The sequence below is a fragment of the Pelodiscus sinensis genome, chromosome 13 (assembly GCF_049634645.1).
Source record: "Pelodiscus sinensis isolate JC-2024 chromosome 13, ASM4963464v1, whole genome shotgun sequence".
Classification (NCBI taxonomy): Eukaryota; Metazoa; Chordata; order Testudines; family Trionychidae; genus Pelodiscus; species Pelodiscus sinensis.
This window is the reverse complement of record NC_134723.1, coordinates 22,993,133-23,013,337: the sequence shown is the minus strand read 5'-3', so window position 1 is coordinate 23,013,337 and position 20,205 is coordinate 22,993,133. Positions and strand designations below refer to the sequence as shown.

General features: G+C 47.2%; 2 protein-coding genes across 5 annotated transcripts in view; one reads left to right on the top strand and one right to left on the bottom strand.

Moving 5' to 3' along the window:
* LAS1L (LAS1 like ribosome biogenesis factor) overlaps positions 1 to 17,004 on the bottom strand; it is a 62,874-nt gene extending 45,870 nt beyond the window's left edge. For all 4 annotated transcript variants that reach the window (XM_006136144.4, XM_025178018.2, XM_075940833.1 and 1 more), the window contains exons 1-6: positions 16,803 to 17,004; positions 14,914 to 15,039; positions 14,641 to 14,710; positions 11,973 to 12,054; positions 9,778 to 9,972; positions 4,943 to 4,989 (exon numbers count right to left, since the gene is read on the bottom strand). In XM_006136144.4, coding sequence (XP_006136206.2) covers positions 4,943 to 4,989; positions 9,778 to 9,972; positions 11,973 to 12,054; positions 14,641 to 14,710; positions 14,914 to 15,039; positions 16,803 to 16,969 — 687 coding nt within the window. In that variant the 5' untranslated portion in view covers positions 16,970 to 17,004. The remainder of the gene's footprint in view (positions 1 to 4,942; positions 4,990 to 9,777; positions 9,973 to 11,972; positions 12,055 to 14,640; positions 14,711 to 14,913; positions 15,040 to 16,802) is intronic.
* A 66-nt stretch (positions 17,005 to 17,070) lies between these two features.
* Positions 17,071 to 20,205, top strand: part of LOC102462718 (voltage-gated potassium channel KCNC1-like) — a 35,124-nt gene continuing 31,989 nt past the window's right edge. Inside the window, exon 1 of the mRNA XM_075940835.1 lies at positions 17,071 to 17,152. The gene's annotated coding sequence lies outside the window, so the exon portion shown is untranslated. The remainder of the gene's footprint in view (positions 17,153 to 20,205) is intronic.

Genomic DNA, 20,205 nt, shown 5'->3' with positions numbered 1-20,205 from the left:
GCCTGGGCAACAGTCAGAAGCTCCAGGCCCTTTGAAACACCGGGCCCTGTGGAAACGTCCCATTTACTCCCTCACTTTTCCCGGTCAGTGGTCCTGCAAAAAGTGACTTTTAAGGCCCATTTACTACCTGTCACACCATTGCACTGTATCATATTTATTTGTAATGATAAAGGAGTTTTGCGGATCCCAGTACTGAAGAACTTCATTGCTAGATGTGGTTTATTGTACCCAAAATGGAGCCAAAAAAGGAAACTACTCCCCCACATCTGACCCTCCTCCCTAAACTCTGGAAGAAATATGTAAGTATTCCCCAGCAGATATTTAGCAATGATTTTGCAGTAAACCAACCTATGTGCTGAAAACTGTACAGTTATACCTTTTAACTTATAATTCAGATAATGTATTTAACATAATCCAATAAACAAAAAATGAATGAGGCAAAAAGGAAGCATTCAACTAGGAGTTTTGCAGAGATCCTGTCCATGGATCTCTAACACTCTTGATTGGGAAAAAATTCTCAAAATGCTATAGTCCATCTATTAAAAACAAGAGGAAAATTCTCACACAGTTTACTCCACTGAAGATGTATTTTCCATTAATCAGCTACATTCCCAAGCTTTTCCCAGAGCTAATAAGCACAGACTGGAAAGACACCTTACTTAAGAGATGTCTGACAAAAAGACCTGTGCACAGGCTAGCATGAGCGGAGAGTATGTTTTCCGAAGCAGGAGCATGCTAAAGGGTTTATTTGGCTAGTTGATATCAATAACAGGGCATTTACACATGGCCGTTCATGCATGCCATTCTGATGAAATAAAATTGTTTTTCTTTTGCAGTTGACCCAGAACTAAGGGAGGGAAACATTATATAGACACACCCGTCATCTTGAAATCTAGCCAATATGTTTAAAAGTAATTCCAGGTTATATACCAACCTCTCCACTTCCCTTCTGCTGCCAGTTTGTGTACTTTTATAATCAATTTCCTATTCATTTAGTGACTTTTTTCTCTTCCCTCTCTCACTGTTGTAAAGATCTAGTTGTAAAAGCCGAGGAAAAGGACATTGACCGTGTCTAGCCAGTTTCGCGGAGACCTTCTATGAAAGTACTGTGAAACAAACAGAACTAGAAAAGTAATTTCCAATCTAATCTTTCAGTTCTAATCATCAGGCTACTTATAACAGCAGTAACATTTTTGAGAGATTTTTTTTTTTAATTGTATCCCTTTGGTATCTATGTTCATGCCAAATTTCTTCCACAATTTGATCTGAGGAAGTAGGTCTGGCCAACGAAAGCTCATCACCTAATAAACCACCTTGTTAGTCTTTAAAGTGCTGCATAGTCTTGTCTTATTTTTCAGAGAGAAATATTATTCTCATATACAACTACCAAATACAGTTTCCCAAGGATTTTAGGAATTGGGAATGGGATGTTATCTCCACATGTACCTCTAAGAGAAATCTGGATGTTTATTCCAAATGCATTATAAAGCTGCTAACTGTAGTTCTCTCCTATGATTTAACTAATTGTCTGTATGGTGGAAAACAAGGAGTCACTGAAAAATATAACTTTAGGGAAATTGAGATGAAGTGTTCTCAACAGGCTTGATCCAAAGCCCAAATAGATTCCCCTGGGCTTTAGCCCCTATCTGAAGGTCTTCTAAAGTGCCTGTCAACCAGGGTCTCTCAACATGCTTTACTAAGGACATTAAAATATCATTATTGCTGTCAAGAGATTTCATTATTTGTCACAAGTCAGTGGTAAAATTTCTGTAAGAGTAAAATCCATGTCTCCTACCTTTCAGCACTATTCCTAGCAGCTGAACCCTGACACAAATATAGCAGGCTAGCTACTAGAAAATCTGGACCAAAAACCTTAACCTGTTTCGAAACGACTGATATTAATCAGTTCCTAAAGGCTTTGGGTCCAATAATTAAAAAAACATTGGTAAGCACCCTGAAGGAATAGGAAGGCACAAGATCTGCGGAGAAAGTTTTGGGGCCATTACATACAAACACAAACAACCATGCTGCAATGTGTAAACATTTCAGAAGCCACAAGAAGCCCATATTTCTTGCTCTCTGCAAGGAGCTCGTGACTGCTTTGCTTTGATGATCCACACAACCAGGTTCCATAATAAGAGTTCTCTTTTCATCAGCAATGCCCAGAGCCCCATCTACAGCCCACTAGATAAACTGCTCCTCTACTCACAGCAGTTCTTTCATACTTTAGATAAGAATTGGCACTTCTGAACTAGAAAAAAAAAAAAGCATGTGTGTGTACGCATGTTCCTGAAAAACAGGATGGGCACAAGCATCAGACCTACTGAAGTGACATTCTTATGCAGGTTTTGCTCCCAGAATGGTTTTAAAGATATTTGGGAAGGAAAAAAAGATTCCTAAGATTAGGGTGAAGTTTCCCTATGCTCAGTGCATGACACCTGGTAAAATTATTCATAATCAAGCAACTTCAATGGCAATTAATCTTACGAACATTCAAATTAACATTGAGACCAAGCACTAGTAAAAAGAATCCAACTGTGCAGTATTTCCTTTTATTTACCTTCTATCTTTAAAGTCTTAGGGTTCAAACGAGGAAGGGGCTCACAAACACACTCTCCTATAACACCTCTCACATGAGGGAGTGGTGTGACTGACTGACTGACCTAACCCTTTTTTCCTGGCACACTCTTCCCTGTATCTCAGGCTGAGCTACCAGAATGGAACCACCTCTCCTGGTACAAGGTACAGCATCTTCTTGGGGCAACAAATGGATGGGGAGAATATAGGGTCGCATGACCCCTCCCCAGATTTCTGCTAGGGTTCTCACTAGAATGTGGTCAACAGCAGCCTTTTGATACGGTGCAGGAGGGAAGGGATGGGAGCTACTTTCACGTGCAGCACAGGAGTGTGTGTGGGGGGGAGGAATGATTTGGGAAACCTCCTCTTTCCCCACCCACCGATGTGGCTAGAAGTTGCTTGTCCCTTCCTGCCCACACAGTGTCAAAAGGCACCTAATATCGTCAGGCTGCTTCTGGCCGCCAAGATAACCCAGCTGTTCCTCTGCTACAGCGGTGCAAGAAGGGGTTAAGCGCTAAGGATACAATGTGTACCAGGGCCCAGGGAATCTGACTGCAGGAGCTTCAGCGAACCCAGCCAGAGAGGTCACTCAGCAAAGGAGTGCACCTTACAAGACAGGGCATCCTAGGGGACAGAGGAAGACCCAGGGCTGGGATTGATGAAAAGGATGCTAAGATGCTACCCCGAGGACTACAATGGAGCCTTCAGGGTCAGGGTGTGAACAAGCTGGAAACTGCTCCTCTCCACCACCTTCCTGCTACTCCAAAGCGTACATGAGGGGCAGAGAGACTTTCTTCGCCAGCTCAGTGCAGGGCTTCACCACATCAGGATTTGGTTCTTCCTCACCAGTGTCCTGGATCAGTGGGTCTTAGGTTTTCCTGGGGGCACTGGCCTAGCCAGAGGCAGTAGGGAATGAAGGTGCTTGCTGGTCAGGCTATTGGTGAACTCAGTGCTCTGATTAGGGGCTGGTTCTCCACCTTGGGAGCCCCGACGGGGGGATGGGAGTATATGGAGAAGCAGCAGGGCTGGGCTTGAAGGGGCAAAGCAGGGAGAGAACAGCAAGAATGGAAGCACATAAAAGGCTGATAAGTGGGCAGCAGAGGTGATATGTAATCGGCTGCCATCTGGCACCTGTCTGCACTCACCAACCACTGTACGCAGTGGCAGCTAGAAAAAGGATAGGGAGACGGCCCTGCTGGCTGAGAGCTGTCAGCATAGTCCCTGCTGCACGCCAGATCAGCAGGAGAAGCAGCTGGCCCCAGGTACTACACTGTCACCCTTCCACCAACTGTGCACACCAACCCTCATTGTCGGCCACTGGACCTCATCCCACTCATTGCTGGGGGGCAGGCAGCTGGCGAGCAGAGATGCTGCCACCAGCAAGACCCCACCAGTATTGATGGGTGAAGAAAGAAACTTTGGGACAATTTGCCAATTTTTAAGAAAAAGTTGGACACATGTAAAAGGCTTTAAGTACAGGACTGTCCCTTTAAAATGGGACTTCCGTTATAATAAACTAGCCAATCTTTCACACAAATATTCCAAGTCAGGCCCTGCAAGGCATGTCAATTTCTCAGGCTGTGTCTACACCAGGGCTACTCAACTTTGGAAGCCCTGAGGACCACAATGATACTCACAGAACATGCAGAGGGATGCAGCTTACGTGTGGCTTCATATACATGCAAATAGCTTCTTTCACACTGATGGGCATGAATACAAAGATTAAGGCAAGACAACACAACACGCAGGCTCCATTTAAATCAGTTCTGCTGATATTAATAAAATGCAATATTTACCCGATTTCCACCCTTATGACAGCACTTTTAATGAGCAATGACAGTCCAGGAATTTAACTACTAAAAAGCATATCAACAAAAAACTATTATAGTGACTACTTTTATTTTGGCTCCCACTCGCAGGCTGAGTATTGTGCCCAGCGTAAATCCAAACCGCACCGCAAGCCGCAAACAAATGGGCCACATGCCCCATGTGGCCCAGGGACTGTGTGTTGAGTAGCCCTGGTCTATACTAACAACAACTCCCCCCCACACCTTCCATCTCTTCCAAAAGACAAAAGTTTTGCAGTGGCAAGTGGTAGTGTGAGCAGCTCACTGTGAGCAGGAATGCTCTTTGCTGAACAATGCAAACCCTGCTTGTGGGGGAGGGGGGGTGGAAGTATTTTGTCAGCAAAAAATGCCAACAAACAACTTTCATACTGCCAGACTTTTAGGAACGTAGCCATGTCGCTAAAAGCTGTGTAGCATAGAGAAAGCTCAGTCTTTGAATAAGAAGATGTGATAAAAGCACAGAATCACTGCACAATAGGAAAAGAAGTAGCACTCAAAGAATGTCAAATTGCACTTACCCCAAACTGTTGATTTTTATAGGACGCCAGCACCTCTCTGACTTTCTCTAGAAATAAAAACAATTACATAATTTAAATAAGAGGTAATGAGGAGCTAACAAAAGTTCCATTTCACTTGCCTTCCTCTCTCTTTAAGGAACTAGTGAGCTATTCCCTCTAAACTGATTCCCTTGGGCAAGCCATTTACATACTGCTCAATTCTTACTCAAACCATAAGACACTGAAATACACATCATATATAAATCCAACAGTGGCAATTCTTTAATTATACTGGTTGAACCTTCCTTGTCCAGCACCCTCAGGACCTGACCCATCCCAAATGAGACAATTTGCCAGATATGGGGAGGTACCTTGCCACTAGCCTCCCAGGACACTCCCCCTCCCTTACAGTTGGCTCCACTCCGGCCTTAATGCCACTGGGCTCCAGCCTGCAGGGCTTCAAGTTGGGCTCCGGTCTACTGGAGCTCCCCAGCCTCTGCAGCCCCACTTCTCCCCCATCCAACCAGGGATCCCTGCTGGGAACAGGTAACTGAGGGTGAAACACTGGCCATCAGATGGCGCTCCAACACTGAAGAGCTGATTCCCAAGGAGACCAGCAAGAGGCGCTGTAGCAGTGAGTCTCAACGCTGTTACACCTCAGTAATGCAACTGTGGATGTTTATTATTCCAACAAACATCCAATCCTTTTTGTACTTCTGCTAAACTCTTGGCATCAAGGATATATTGTGGCAACAAGTTTCACAGGCCAATTATGTAAGTCAAAAAATATTTCTTCTCATCTCTTAAATGTCCGTCTATTTCTGTATCTCTTCTATTTCTATTGCATCTCTGAGATAGCCAGGACACTATGTTCATTTCTGGATAAGGATGTAACAATTCTTTCAAAACACATTACCCTGCATTTGTTAACATTGACTTATCTGCAATCAGGCTGTCCAATCATCTGAATTTTGATTATGTCTTATTGGAGTTCTTCAGAATATTTTCTAGATTTCACTATCTTAAATAATGTAATCATATTAGAACTAAAACCATGAGTTGACCTATTAGGTCAACTTACAGTGACCATAGTAATTATTACTAAGTCCACACTACCCTTCTCTTGGTGGTGGTGCAGAATGCAGAGCAGCCCATCCTCAGGGAGGTTGGGCCCCCCATGGACAGGTGCTGCCACCACAAAGCAGCATCTGCCCACAGAGGGCCCAGGCTCGGCACAGACAGAAGCTGCTCCAGGAGATGCGGAGCAGCTGCTGTCTGCAGAGAGCTTGGAACTGCCGTAGACCGGGCTGCTTCATGGCAGCCTCCCCCTCGCTTCTGCTCATAGAGGCAGCGGGGCGGGAGGGAGGGAGGCAGGCAGCACTGTGGAGCCAGTGCTGAGAGGAACCAGCTTTTAAACTGGTTCCCTCAGCACTGGCTCCTGCTTCACCCCCCACCCCCTTCCCTGCTGCCTCTTATACAAAGGCAGCAAAGGGACAGGGGGGATGCAAGTAGCCGACAAGATTAACCAATAAGTCTCGGCTTATTGGTTAACCACCTAGTCAACTACTCATTGACATCCCTAGTCTCAACACATAAAATATTGGCTCCTTCAGCCAAAACCTTCTCTCCTGATCACTTTACACACACAACCACCATGTACAGTAGGCTGGGCTCACAACTAGAGGCAAGGTCTGAAAGCAGACCTACTGATTAAAAATAAATAAATAAATAAATCAGAGGCGACAAGGGATCATTATGTTCATTTAGTCTGATCTTTTGCATTAACACAGGCCATACAATTTCACCCAGTAATTCCTGCATCAAGGTCATAACTTCTGGTTGAGTGCGCCTCTGTCCAAAGTTTCATTACACTGTGACCCCCTAAATTCAATATCATTCAGAAATCAACATACTGATAAACACTGCAACCAACATTCTTCCTCTTAACCTAGCTTTTTTCAGAGGCATTAGAACTGCTTCTGATGGGGGAACTGCTTCTTACTTTTCAGCTTCTATTCACTGCTCAATGCTTTTCATAACTGCACCACTGTTCAGTTACACAAGACTGCTACTGATCCAAATAGTTTTTGGAAAGCAAAAGCGCTGCTTCAACAAGAGGAGATGGACCAGGCCGAACAGCATGGCTATGTCTACACTTGCAGCTTCTTGCGCGAGTAATATGCAAATGAGGCTAAACGTGGAATATCACCAAACCTCATTTGCATATCGAATGAGCCACCATTTTTTTCAGAAGAGGCTCTTGCGCAAGAAGGAGCATCTACACTGCCCCTTCTTGTGCAAGAAAAACCCTCTTGCACAATACCATTCTTCCTGAAAAGTAACAGGTGTAACGGCATTGCACAAGAGGGTTTTTCTTGTGCAAGAAGGGGCAGTGTAGATGCTCCTTCTTGCACAAAAGCCTCTTCTGAAAAAAATGGTGGCTCATTAGGTATGCAAATGAAGCTCAGCAATATTCCACGCTTAGCCTCATTTGCATATTACTCGGGCAAGAAGCTGCTAGTGTAGACATAGCCCATGTGTCTGCAGATAAAGCAGGAAAATACAGAAAACAGACAGGCTACAGCTGAAACTGACTGAAAATTCCTTCTTCAGAGAGGTTACTTGGCCAGCTGGGGGTTTCTAATACTTGGCTTAAGATAACAGTAAATTAAAACATAGGAATAGAAAAAAAAGGAGCAGTACCTCTGTTGTCCACTGTTCATTTGATACTGATGACCTCTCTCTCTGAAGGTATCTTCTGCTATTAAAAGGCACCTATTCAGCACTTGCTGGACTGATGATGTATATCTAGAGTCTGTTTGTTTTATTTTTAAATAAAAGAGACTCCTATTCTGCATTCAGTTTTGTGGGCACCAACTGATGTCACTTAGATTATCTGATTATGCCCACTCAATAGAAAAACACTTCAGAAATCCCTGGACTAAACAGATGATCTTGGCTTTTTTAGGAATGTAGTAGGGAGAATGACAAGTGGGGAATTTGGAATTAACCCTTGGATTTACAGTCAGGGGTTGACACCTGGCTTGATCAGTTTCAACACCAAATTATTCCAGTGTAATATATATTATCCCTCTGATACTGGGGTTTCCACTGCCAAGAACAGCACTTGTGCTGAAATCTAGGCAGTTGGTATGAGAAGTGAGATCCAGACAAAACCATAATACCTGAAGAGCAATTCTACCACCTATGCTAAGGGAATGTAACAGGGTAGCTTGCCCCTTAAAAGGCCAGAAGGCCCAGGGCTAGCCAGCCCTGTTTAATCAGCCCCACCCTCTCACACCTGCATTGGGTGTAGGGCCTGAAAGAAGGAAGCCCAATAGTTATGGGCTGATGGTAGAAAAGGAATGGAGCTAAATCCTGTAGTGAATCCCTGCAACAAGGGGCTAAGTTCCAGGGAGGCAGTCCTGGAGCTAGAGAAATGGGGAACAGAAGAGAAACCTCAAGTGGCACAAAAACCAAGGTGGGTTTTGTTTGTTTGCTTTTTAGACAGGGTACAAAGTTTGTTTGTTTTTTTCCCCCCTAGCATTTAATTTAGTGTATAACTTTGTGTATTTCTACTAATGGAACAAAAAGAAGCCCTGAAACTTGCTATTCTGTGAAAGAAGCGTGTGATTCTGTGTGACAGGGCATCTCAGGCCTATACTGTAGAACAGACTATGGGCTGGGCTCAGCTGGCTGAAAGAGCCCCTCCCCCATGGCCCTGCTGGGCATGCTAACAGGTGAGCCTGAGTATAAAAGGCCCTGAGGCAGCTCATTCTGGGCAGACTGCCAGAGGGGAAGGCACTCCAGAGTAGGAGCCTCAGTCCCAGCAGCCACCATCACCTCAGCTGCTGCTGCAGCCACAGCAGCATCTGCAACCATGGCCAGAGAGACCATCCGTGAGGACCTGACCGGCCAAGCGATGTAGTGAGAGCAAAGCAGCACTCCAAGAACAGTAGGAAGTAGCCCAAGGTGAAGGATTGTCCTCCAGGCACTCAGCATGGGACCCGGTGGAGAGGGAGGGCGGGGGTTCCCTTACCCCCCACTCTGTAGTGCTCCTGTGCAGAGGTAGTTTACCTTAGGCCTGTGGGCTGGCCTCAGGGCCGTGTTTACCCCCGCAGAGGGGAGTGCTATAAGGACTAGACCTCAGCCATCTTTACCCCTACAGAGAGAACTGATATTTGGATCCAGGCTACTGAGCCATATTAACCAAGATAGAGGGGACTGTTATTTGGACGCAGGCTGCAGAGCCATATTAACCCCTCTAGCGTGGACTGCCATTTGGGAATCTGGCAGTGGGGCAATATACCTATCCTGGTAAAGGGGAACTGAGACGTGGATTCTAGCCATTGGCCACAAGGAGGCTTGTGGGGAGGCTTTGACCCAGGATCCTGCTTGAGGGGAGTGCACCCCTCAACATTCTATTCAATTGTTTGATTTGGAAGGACTTTATGCTGGCTCAAGGGTAAGCTGGGCAAAAGGATTTTCAAGAGAGCATCTGAAAAGAGCCAGCTTAGGGCCTGATCACTTACGGCTGGACTTAGATATCCAAAAGGGACACCTAACTTAAGCCACCTGGATGGAGGTTCAAGTAATGGAAGACCCAAATAGACCAGCCATTGTAAGACCAATGAAACAACTAAGGGGAAAGCCCAACAACCCCACCTCTTGTCACAAGGAATTGACAGCTGGTCAGTAACTTCAGTGCATGGGATGCTTGCTCTGGAGCAGGAAGCCTCAAACAGGGAGCATATCGATCAAGTGACAGTAGCAGTACATGTGTGTTCTGTAAGCTCCCAGTTACTAGAAGATGCTGATCTAACTCAGATACCTCTCACTGTTTCCCAAACACCTACCATGAAGCTCCTTGTGTTTCTGATAGGCTGGTAGTTGTGGGTTCTGAGCCTCCTCTGTGTCACTGTCCATCTCTATTTCAGTTGCTGCTGCCTCTGCCTCCTCATTCTGCTCTTCTTCACATTCTCCAGCCAGACTATTGCCCAGTTGACGGCTCCAGTATGTCCGCCGTAACCATTCCAGCACCACATCACAACCTAAAGGTAAACACAGCAACACACAGATTTGTAACAGGTCTTTAGCCCAGAGAAATTCACTATTAGAATACAGAAGGCTAAATATACACTAGTAATTAAGGTCTAGAGTTAGTTCATCTCTGAATTTAGTAATGCAAGTGGTATGGATAATGTGTCCTGTTGCTAAGAAAGGAACATTTGACAGCCAAGACCCAAAGAAAATGCTGGGGGTTGTCAGCTGTCAACTTGTTAGGTTCTAACAATGGACAATTTCAGTCCAAGACACAAATGTTCTGGAAACTGATCAGATTCTTCTACTGTGCCCATCACTGTAGCATTCAAGCACCTAATTAGTGCTACCTGTGTGAAAATTATACACATACAATTACCTATTTTTTCCTAATCACAATCTCACTACTCTAACCACTTGTAAGAATTCAGTATCTGCTCAAGATGAATCCAAAAAAAGTTGAGAACCACTGGTCTAAGGACTAATTTGTAAAGGATTATGATGTCATAATCCAGTAAATAGTCTGAGGATTGAAGTGAGAGGGTAGTTTTAGGTGGGTCCTGCCCCCCTTCCCCCAGCCTGAGGGGAGGGGAGGGCCGGCCCAGCACTAATTCCAGTGGTAATTCCTATAGGCTGGCTGGGCTTCACAACTTTGGGGGGGGGGGGGGGGGGAGGAGGAGGAGGAGAAGGAAGGAAGGGGAGGGGTTACAGCACTGCTCAGGTTTGACCCTGTCTCTCACAGTGCACCAAATCTGTTAGTGGACTTGTGCCCTAGCTCATGAGGCTGCAATGACACTCAAATGTGGCCTATCTGCACTTTGTTGTCATGATGGCTGGGCCAGTCTTGAATGATGCTAGGACCTGAGGTTGCAGTGCCTGGAGCAGGGAAGTGAGCCCAGTGGGACAGGAGTTGCCACTTGACCTTTAGAAACATTCCAGTGACCCAATTTAGGGTCCCCATCCAAGGGATGAGAAACCTTGGATTAGATAAAGGAATTTTGCTGCTAGAAAAGCGATTATCTAGTACATCAGTACTATGGTAGTGGGGGCTGCCAATTCTCCGCACCTCTGCGGAGTTCTTAACCAAATCTACATAGAGGAACTTGAAGTGTCAGAATTTGAACACTTAAGTCTGACAATCTTGTCTTAAACGTATTACTTTTTGCTCAAGAGAACTAAACCCAGCACCTTGCCCCTCTTAGCTCCTGCAGCCAGAGATGGCAGACAGAAGGGGGTACAGGAGCACCTACAACATGATACCCAGTTTTCAATTACCATAAAGTGGTGCTATCTCCATTTGTCACTCCTTCCCTTAAAACTAATGGCTCCTTAGTCCTTCCCCTTCACTTCCTACCCCCACATCCCTTCCAGTTGGGCTGAGAAACTTTTCAGTTTTATTCTTATCCTGAGTTTTTAGATCCCCCTTTCTCTTCTCCAAAAGGAAGCTCTGGAGGGAAAGGGCCAGTCGTCTTCATTCCATCTGTCTCGTTACCTCTTCCCCTCCTGTGATCCTTTCATCCATACCATGCTGCTGCCCCCAAAGTAAAACCTGATTTATGCTTTTGAAGAATAATGCTTTAACACCCCATTTTCCAGATTCTCCTCTGCTCTAGGGCTACTGTCCCCCTGTCACATTCATCTGTCCAGGCCCTGTTTGCCCAACCATCTGGGACTGATGCCACATCTGTCTCCACATTGATTTCTTCTGGGAGTCTGTGGATCTTCTGTCTGCCATGGAAACAGTAAATCCATGTCCAGCAGCACCACTTAGTGGAATACTGAAAACAGTACCTGTCAGCAGCCAAAATACAAAACCTAGCAGCTCCCAGAAACAGTCTCCTTAGGCCAGTGGTTCTCAACACTGTGCCTGCAGGCGCCATGGCGCAGCGCCCCCCACCCCCTCCGGGCATGCAGTGTGTGGGCTGGCCCTACCCCCCGGGCATGCAGCAGCCCCAAAAGGTTGGGGACCACTGCCTTAGGCACACAGTGTCCATGTAAATATATGGCTCACCTCTTCTGCAGGCAATTAGTTGAGGCAATTTCCCATGGGTCAGATCATGGCGAAGGTTCACAATCCATATTGGGATGTTCATCTTTGAAAGAACCACAAAATTACTACAAGCGGCATTGCATTTAAACACAGGCAGGTGTGCAGGCAAACAGACACCAAGCATGGAAGAGAGGTAAAAACACCTCACAGCCTGGGACATTTTCCTATGCAATCCTGGCTGCCTAGAACTGTATTCCTGCATCTTTGCCTAAACAGTTCTTCAGTTCATTACGAGCCTGTTGATGCTACCTTCTCTCCCTTTGCTACTCTTCTTGCAACTTTAAATGGACAATCAACTTGAAATCTAGTCAGCGAGGAGTAACTTCTGGTCATACACCAACCCCAAGTACCGGTTTGGTTTTTATACTGTAAATAAGTCTCTCTTCCCCAACACTGTTAGAGATCAATGCAAGCAACAGGGGAAGGTCACGGACCAGAAAAGAGTAAAACTGAATATCCACAAAATACACTGCAAGCAATTCTTCCCTCCCTCATCTTTTCATTCTCAGAATTGTAGGTCTTGCATGAAACAATAGTAGGTAACATTTTTCATAAGTGTGATTTACACCAGGATTCATTTAACTGAATAACTTAATCCTGAGAAATCTTTGAGTCAATTTTATTTTATATCAGAGGGGTAGCCGTGTTAGTCTGAATCTGCAGAAGCGATGAGGAGTCCTGTGGCACCTTATAGACTAACTGAAGTGTAGGAGCATAAGCTTTCGTGGGCAAAGACCCACTTCGTATTTTATTTTAAATACATTACAACATTTGTTCAACTCTGACGTCCCTTAAAAATGAGCTTTGATTGGACAAGGAGTGGAGTACTTTGAGATTTTATTGTCCTTGTATTACTAATTTTCTGAATCAGGAAAGTTAAAGATCAAACAGACATTGACCCTGTGCATAAGGCAGCATAGTACCTATAGTGTAATCTTAAATGCTATGTATAGTCCATTATAATTGACACTTTCAGCCCTTCCCCTGGAAAGCATTCAGTAGTAGTAGGAACAAGGACTCTGGTGGCACTTAAAAGACTAACAAATGAATTGGGGCACTTGAGCATAAGTTTTCATGAGATACAAGTCACTTCAGATGTTTGAAGTCACTTTAGATCTTTGAAGAGGAAAGAAAAAAGGAAGGGCTACAGATGTGAGCAGGACATCATTGCTAATTAAACTCCCATCCTGTATCTTTTTTTTTTTTTCTTTCAAGCATCTGAAGTGACTTGTATTAGGGCACAAGCTTTTGTGAGAGACACTTGTTAGTCTTTAAAGTGCCACTGGAGTCCTTGTTTGTTTGGTGGTTGTGGTTTGTTTCAGCAAAAAAAAAAAAAAAGACTAGCATGGCTACTCCTGAAACAAGTAATAGGAAAGACATCACTACCCCATGAGTTCTCTTGCCATTCAGCTCAAATTTTAGTTTAACCCCTTTACCCCAGCAGGATCCTGAGCTTTGGTATTCATGATGGGATTGGGGGGTCCATTTCTCTTTTTAAGCTATCCACTTCAAAAGGAGACAGGACACTGGCATTGTACAGGGGATTATTGTCGTATTAGCCTTGGGCCTCTTGAGCAAGATTTTAACAGTGGGCTTAAATTCCAAAGGATTTTAAACTAGACCCTATCTAATCACAGCTCAATAGCCAAGACACGCAAGTACATACTGCAGAGTAAGATGTAAAGGGTTAACCAGCACCCGGTTGGAGCAACCTGGTACTGCAGGCCCTGCCCAGCCCAGTTGGGTCCTCTGTACCACACAGGGGGGCTCCAGCCCACCTGACATGCCCCCCCACCCATGGCTAGGCACAGTGGGGCGGACCCCACCTGGCCAATACACCTAGCCACTGGAAGGAATGCTTGGCTCAGCCAGAGCATCCAAGCCAGCCCCACTGTGCCATGGGCAGAGGGAGGCTCTGGTGCAGTGGGCAGGTAACAATTTACACAGGATATTACATCCCTATGGGGGGCCCCACAGGCAGTGTTCCCTCTAACTTTTTTTTAATCACTGGTGCACATAATTCATTCCACACACTATGGAGATGTGATGGGTGGGGCCAAGAGATTGAGAGCGTGGGAGAGAACTCAGGGTTGGAAGGATGAGGGCTCTGGTGGGGGGAAGGTGTGCAGGCTCTAAGGTGGGGCTGGGAATGAGGTGTTTACGATGTAGGAGGGGGCTTCAGGCTGGGGCAAGAGGTTTGGAGTGCAGGAGTGGGGTCAGGGCAGGAAACTTAGGTGGGTTCTGGTCAAGAGTTAGGGTGTAGGGGGGGCTCAGTTGGAGTAAGGGGGGTCTAGGAGGGAGCTAGGGTGTGGAGGGGACTCAGGGCTGGGGCAGCAGATTGGGGTGCAAAGTGCTTACTTAGGGCAGCTCAGGGAAAGGGGTGTTCAGAGGACAGATGGCTCCATGCTCCCTGGGGCTCGCCTACAGGCACCACCCTCCACAGCTCCCATTGGTTACGATTCCCAGCCAGTGAACTGCAAGAACAGAGCTTCCCTGTGCTTGTGGGGACAAAGCTCCAGCTTGGGGGCGGTGGGGAGGCATGGCAGTGAGCAAAACTGCTTCTCCCTCTCTTCTCTTTATATGTCTAAATGCACATAAAAACCAGCCAGGAACTCTTATTCAAAAGTACCTCTTTAGCTAGACGCCTCAAGGGAATGTTGACAATTTTCTGCTTCCGCTCTGTGATTAGATTCACAAATCTATGAATAGGTTACAAACGAGAAGAATATTTCAAAGATTAAAAACTGCTAACAGAAGACCTGACATATGGGCAGAGTTAACCCATACATTCAATTGGGATATTGCTGTTAGGGAACTTCAACATAGAATTGCTAAAAAAAAAAAAAAAATGCATTCCCCCAGTAGGTCCTTTTCCAACTGTGCTAAAACCTTTTAGTCTTACCTCACAAGAGCCAGACCATAGGATAGGACTAGTTCATGAGACCTCATGTTGCCAGATGTATCCAGGATTTTACAGCGAATCAGATCTGCTGTACAATCCACAGCTAAAGGCATTCTGTTCCCATACCTAGAGATAAGGAAAACATGGAAAAACATCTTACTCCATGCAATAAGTTACTTGGCCTTGGCATAAGCAAACTTTACTCCGAGGGTCACACAAGCATGGAAATTGTAGGGAGGGCCATTAATGCTCACTAAACTGGGGTTGGAGTGCAGTCTCTGGAGTACAGCCAGAAAGGAATTCAGGGTACAGGAAGGGAGCTCTAGGCAGGATAGTCAGTTGAAATGGGGGGAGGGAACCAGGTGAGGTTCCAGCTACGTGTAAAGACTCTGGGGTAGAGTTGGGGAAGAGAGGAGTCCACGAGAGTGTTTTGGGTTGGGACTGGGGAAGGGGCGGGGGGGGGGGGGCTGTCCCATAAGACAACCAGTAGGAAGTGCTGCAAGTCAAGACTAAGGTGTATCAACAGAGAATTGTATTAAAGAGCATCAACAGCAACACAAAGGTCCCAGGACTGGAAGGAGTGGTACACTGCAGGTCAGAAACAAAACACACTATCAGAGCTGTAAGGTGAAAAGCAGGGGCCACCTGCCTGTGTTAATTAACTTGTTAGATGTTACTTAACTGGTTCATAAACTAAATGGGAGCAGGAGGGGACCACTCCAGCCTGCTGAACCGAAGAGCCCCACCCTCTTCCCCCACCAGCCATAAGTGGACAGGGGCTGCTCTACCCTGACTGCTTCCAGCCCCATGTCAACTGCTTCCTGGTAATGGCGGAGGTGCCAGAGTGGAGAAGGATCATAGTAGTGTGCTCCTGCACCCTATCAGGACATGTCTACACTACCAATGTTAGATATTGGGTAATTGACTAGTCGTGTAACTGTACAAAAACCTATTGTCGGTTACATGATAATTCAATAGTCCTTGGGGGGCAGGGCTGGAAGCCAGTGTGCTACCAGCCCCACTCCTGTGGAGCCCCCTGCCATGCTGCTGCTGTATCAAAAGCAGCAACATGGGATGGGGGGTGTGTGTGTGTGTGAGAGAGAGAGAGAGATCTGAACCCTCCACAATAGAATCAGCAGCGATGGGGGGGGGGGGGGGGGGAGGTGGCACTGCAGAGCCAGTTCTGAGGGAAAACCTGCTTTTAGTTGGCTCTCCCCACCATCGAGGCCTGGGGGAGGTGGGCAAGTGGGTCAGCAGAGCCAATACATGCAGGGAGCTGTCTTGAAAGTTGGCTCCCCGCTCGGATTTGCTCCAGCCTACCCCCTCACCTTGCATGCTATTGCCTCTATCAGAAGCAGCAGTGTGAGGGGAGGTAAATTCCGTGCAAATTAAGGTAGCTCCTCACAGGTACAGGCTCCTGCTCTCCCCCTTCCCCCCCATACAGAAGCAAGGGAAATGAGTGCAGTCAACCAGACTCACCAATAGGCCTAGTTTTATAGGTTAATCGTATTGCTGACTTCCCACTGACAGCCTTGGTCTATGCTCACCCAGATGTTCGACTAAGCCAATTGTTAAACGCTGGAGTTAACAGACCTTAATTCCATCTTTCCCCCCGGCTTCACAGCGGGAGGCCGACCCGAGCAGGGGCTCCTGTTGACTTCCCTTACTCCTCAGAACTAGGTGCCAGTGTCGTCGATGGGGGCGCCATCCACACTCAATGGGGGGGTGTCTAGAGCCACTAACCCGGACGCCAGACAACGGGCCGCCGCGCTGACCTTCTGGCTAGTCCAGACACGGCCACAGACTCGGGCGCTGCAGCTGGATGCGGGGCGCCCACAGCCCGGGCTGGACACCAGGGCGCTGTGGAGTCAGCCCCTCGCCCCGCTCACCTGCTCCGCCAGGCCGACACCCGGTCCAGCGCGTCCCGCTGCAGCCGGCAGTCCCCGCAGTACAGCCCCACCATCACCTGGTCCCACTCGGCCTTGCTCCGCCAGGCCACCACGTTCCGCCGCGGCGGGCGCTTGGCGGGCCCCGCGCGAGCCCCGCTCCCCGCCATGTCTCGCGCCCGGAGACCACCCACTGGCCTCGAAAGCGCTGAGCCAATCGAAGCCGAGATAGCAGGGAGCGCCCGCCTCTTCCGCTGAGCACGAGGGGACAGGAAGCGGGGCCAGGCTGAGGGAGTCTGTTCGCGCGTGCTCCGTAGTAGTCCGCCGGGCGGCGTCTCCTAGCAACCCAGTAGGTAAGCGCCTGCTGGGAGACCGAGCGCTGCTTGGGCTAGCGCCCCGCCCTATCCGGCCTCGTGTTCTCCCCTGCCGAGAAGCGAGTTCGGCAGCGCCTCCCCGCCCCTTACAGTCTGGGATTCCCCCTTCCCTCCCGGGCTGGGAGGGGTTTCCTCCCCCTGCTAGGGATGTCAAAGTGCAGTCAATTACCCCATAAGCACAAGCTCGCAGGTGAATGCTGCAGACTCCACGCAGCCCCTCTCGCCATTGCCAGTCCATTTCTTAGCAGGCTGGCCACCAGCCCCATTCAGTTCTGGCTCAGGTTGGGTCCAGGGGCCTCCCCCTGCTGTGGCTCTGCATTTAAAGTGGTGAGGCAGCCCAGCTCACTTCCAGCTTGTGCCAGCTAGACATGGTTAGGGTTGCCAGGGGTCTGGTTTTGAACCCGACAGTCCAGTATTTGAGCTTTCTGTTCGGGGAAACAAATTGAGGAAAATATAAATGTCCGGTATTTTCTAAAGAAGATGTAATGTCGATTGTGATGTAATGTTAAGTGTGTCTGGTATTTTTGCTGAAACCATCTGGCAACCCTAGACAAGGCTGCTGCCACCCTGCATTGCTGCCTGTTTATCAGAGGCAGCAGTACAGGGCGACAAGCAGCCAGTCCACAAGGGGAGCTAGCTTTTAAACTGGCTCCCCTCAGACCAGCACCTGCCTGGCACCCTATGCTGCTGCTGCTTCTGATACAGTGTCAGCAGCATGGAGTGGCAGGGGTCTTCTCATGAGTGAGGCCGGAGCACACTGGCTTCTGCCCCCACCCTCAGGGACTATAGAATAGTTGACTAATTGATAAGAATTCACAAGGTTACTCGACTATTCAATTAACTGATATTTAACAGCCTTACCCCCTGCATCCTGGTCTCTTCCCCTCCCCCCACCCTTAGCACTGCTCTCTCCTTGGTCCTCTCGTCACCTGTCTTCCTTCATGCTCCTCTGCTATATAATTCTTGTATCTTGCCAGTGGTGCTGTAGGGTCTGCCAGGAGCTTGCGGTGGTCCTTTTTCAGTGATCTTATGACTTAGCAAATGTATCTTTCCTAGGCTGTTGGAAAACACCTCTTTATATTTTTGCAGCACTGACAACACTTCTTCCCTGTCAACCAATGTTAACTCACTGCCGATGTCAACGCTTTCCAGAGTTGAGACATTTTGTCATTCAGACATTAAATCAATGAGGTGATGTTGATACCAAAGAAATTCCATGTTGGGCTTGCTAGATTCTCTTTTATATCCCTGGCCTCCATTTTAAATAAACAAGAGTCATTTGACCACTAGAAACTACAGATCACGTAGCACTGGGAGGAAAACCAAATTGGTGAGGGAAGGGATGGCAACCGCCTCACTGAGGGGAAAAAACAGTTTCATGCTAAAAACAGAATTGATAGTTTGGAATGTTGATATGCATCTAAAAAGATCTATCAGAAAGACCTGCTAATAAGCAGAAGAGTCTAGAAAGTTCTGATAAAATGGTTTAAAGGTCAGTGGGCAGCGAGCAAACAGAAAGAAAACAGGATTTGGATTCTGTTAAAATGAATTGAGAGACTGCTAAGGTGAAAGGAGGGAAAAGAACAGCAGAGGGAGCCCTGTCACTGGAGCAGAAGAAGAGAGCACTCAGGAAAAAACATGCAGTTTAGTCAGTAAGCAGAGAAATATGTCACATATAAAGTTATAGTTGTAGTACAGTGATAGGTTAACCTGTAAGAGAAATGTATACTGTATGTATAAAGTTTAAAGTACATATAAGAATTATGGTCAGTGACCTGTGAAAGATTGGCAATCTGTAACAGGGTGCAACTAGTTAGAACAGGGGTGGGCAATAATTTTTGGTGGGGGGGGGCACTCCAAGATTTTGGAAAGTGGTCAAGGGCCACACTTTTCTGTGAAGGAGGTGCAGGGTCTACGATAGAGGTTGGATGCTGAAGGGTGCATGGGGTGTAGGAAAGAGCGTGAGGCTGAGAGGGTGTTTGGGTTAAGGAGGGGGTTGTGACCTGGTACAGGATCTGGGAGGGGGTATGAGCTGAGAGGATTCTGGCTTGGTGGTAAAGGATGTGGGTGGGAGTTGTGACCTGGGATGGGGGGGGGGGGGTTGCAAAGGATTTGGATGGTGACTTGGGGGAGGGCGTTGGAATGGGGAAGGACAGAGGTGCCAGAGGCAGGCTCTGGATAGGAGGCACTTACTTAACTGTCTCATAGACTCATAGACTTTAAGGTCAGAAGGGACCATTATGATCATCTAGTCTGACCCCCTGCACAGTGCAGGCCACAGAATCTCGCCCACCCCTCTTAGAATAATCCTCTCACCTATGTCTCAGATATTGAAGCCTTCAAATACTTTGAAGGCCCCAACATGCAGAGAGTCCTTCAGCTGTGATCTGTGCCCAATGCTACAGAGGAAGGTGAAAAACCTCCAGGGCCTCTGCCAATCTACCCTGGAGGAAAATTTCTTCCTGACCCCAAATATGGCGATCAGCTAAACCCTGAGCATGTGGGCAAGACTCACCAGCCAGACACCCAGAAAGTTCCCTATAGCAACTCCTATCATCCCTCCATTGACCTATTTCCAACTGGTAATGAATGGTCAATTAGGTACCAAGATCATGTTATTTCATCCAACCATCCCCTTATCATAGAATCATAGAACTAGAAGAGTCCTCAGAAGGTCGTCAAGTCCAGCCCTCCGCTCTAGGCAGGACCAATCCCATCTAAATCAACCCGGCCAGGGCTTTGTCAAGCCGAGACTTAAACACCTCTAGGGATGGAGACTCCACTACTTCCCTAGGTAACCCATTCCAATGCTTCACTACCCTCCTAGTAAAATAGTTTTTCCTAATATCCAATCTGGACCTCTCCCACCACAACTTGAGACCATTGCTCCTTGTTCTGCCATCTGTCACTACTGAGAACAGCCTCTCTCCATCCTCTTTGGAACCTCCCTTCAGGAAGTTGAAGGCTGCTATCAAGTTCCCCCTCACTCTTCGCTTCTGCAGACTAAACAGACCCAAGTCCCTCAGCCTCTC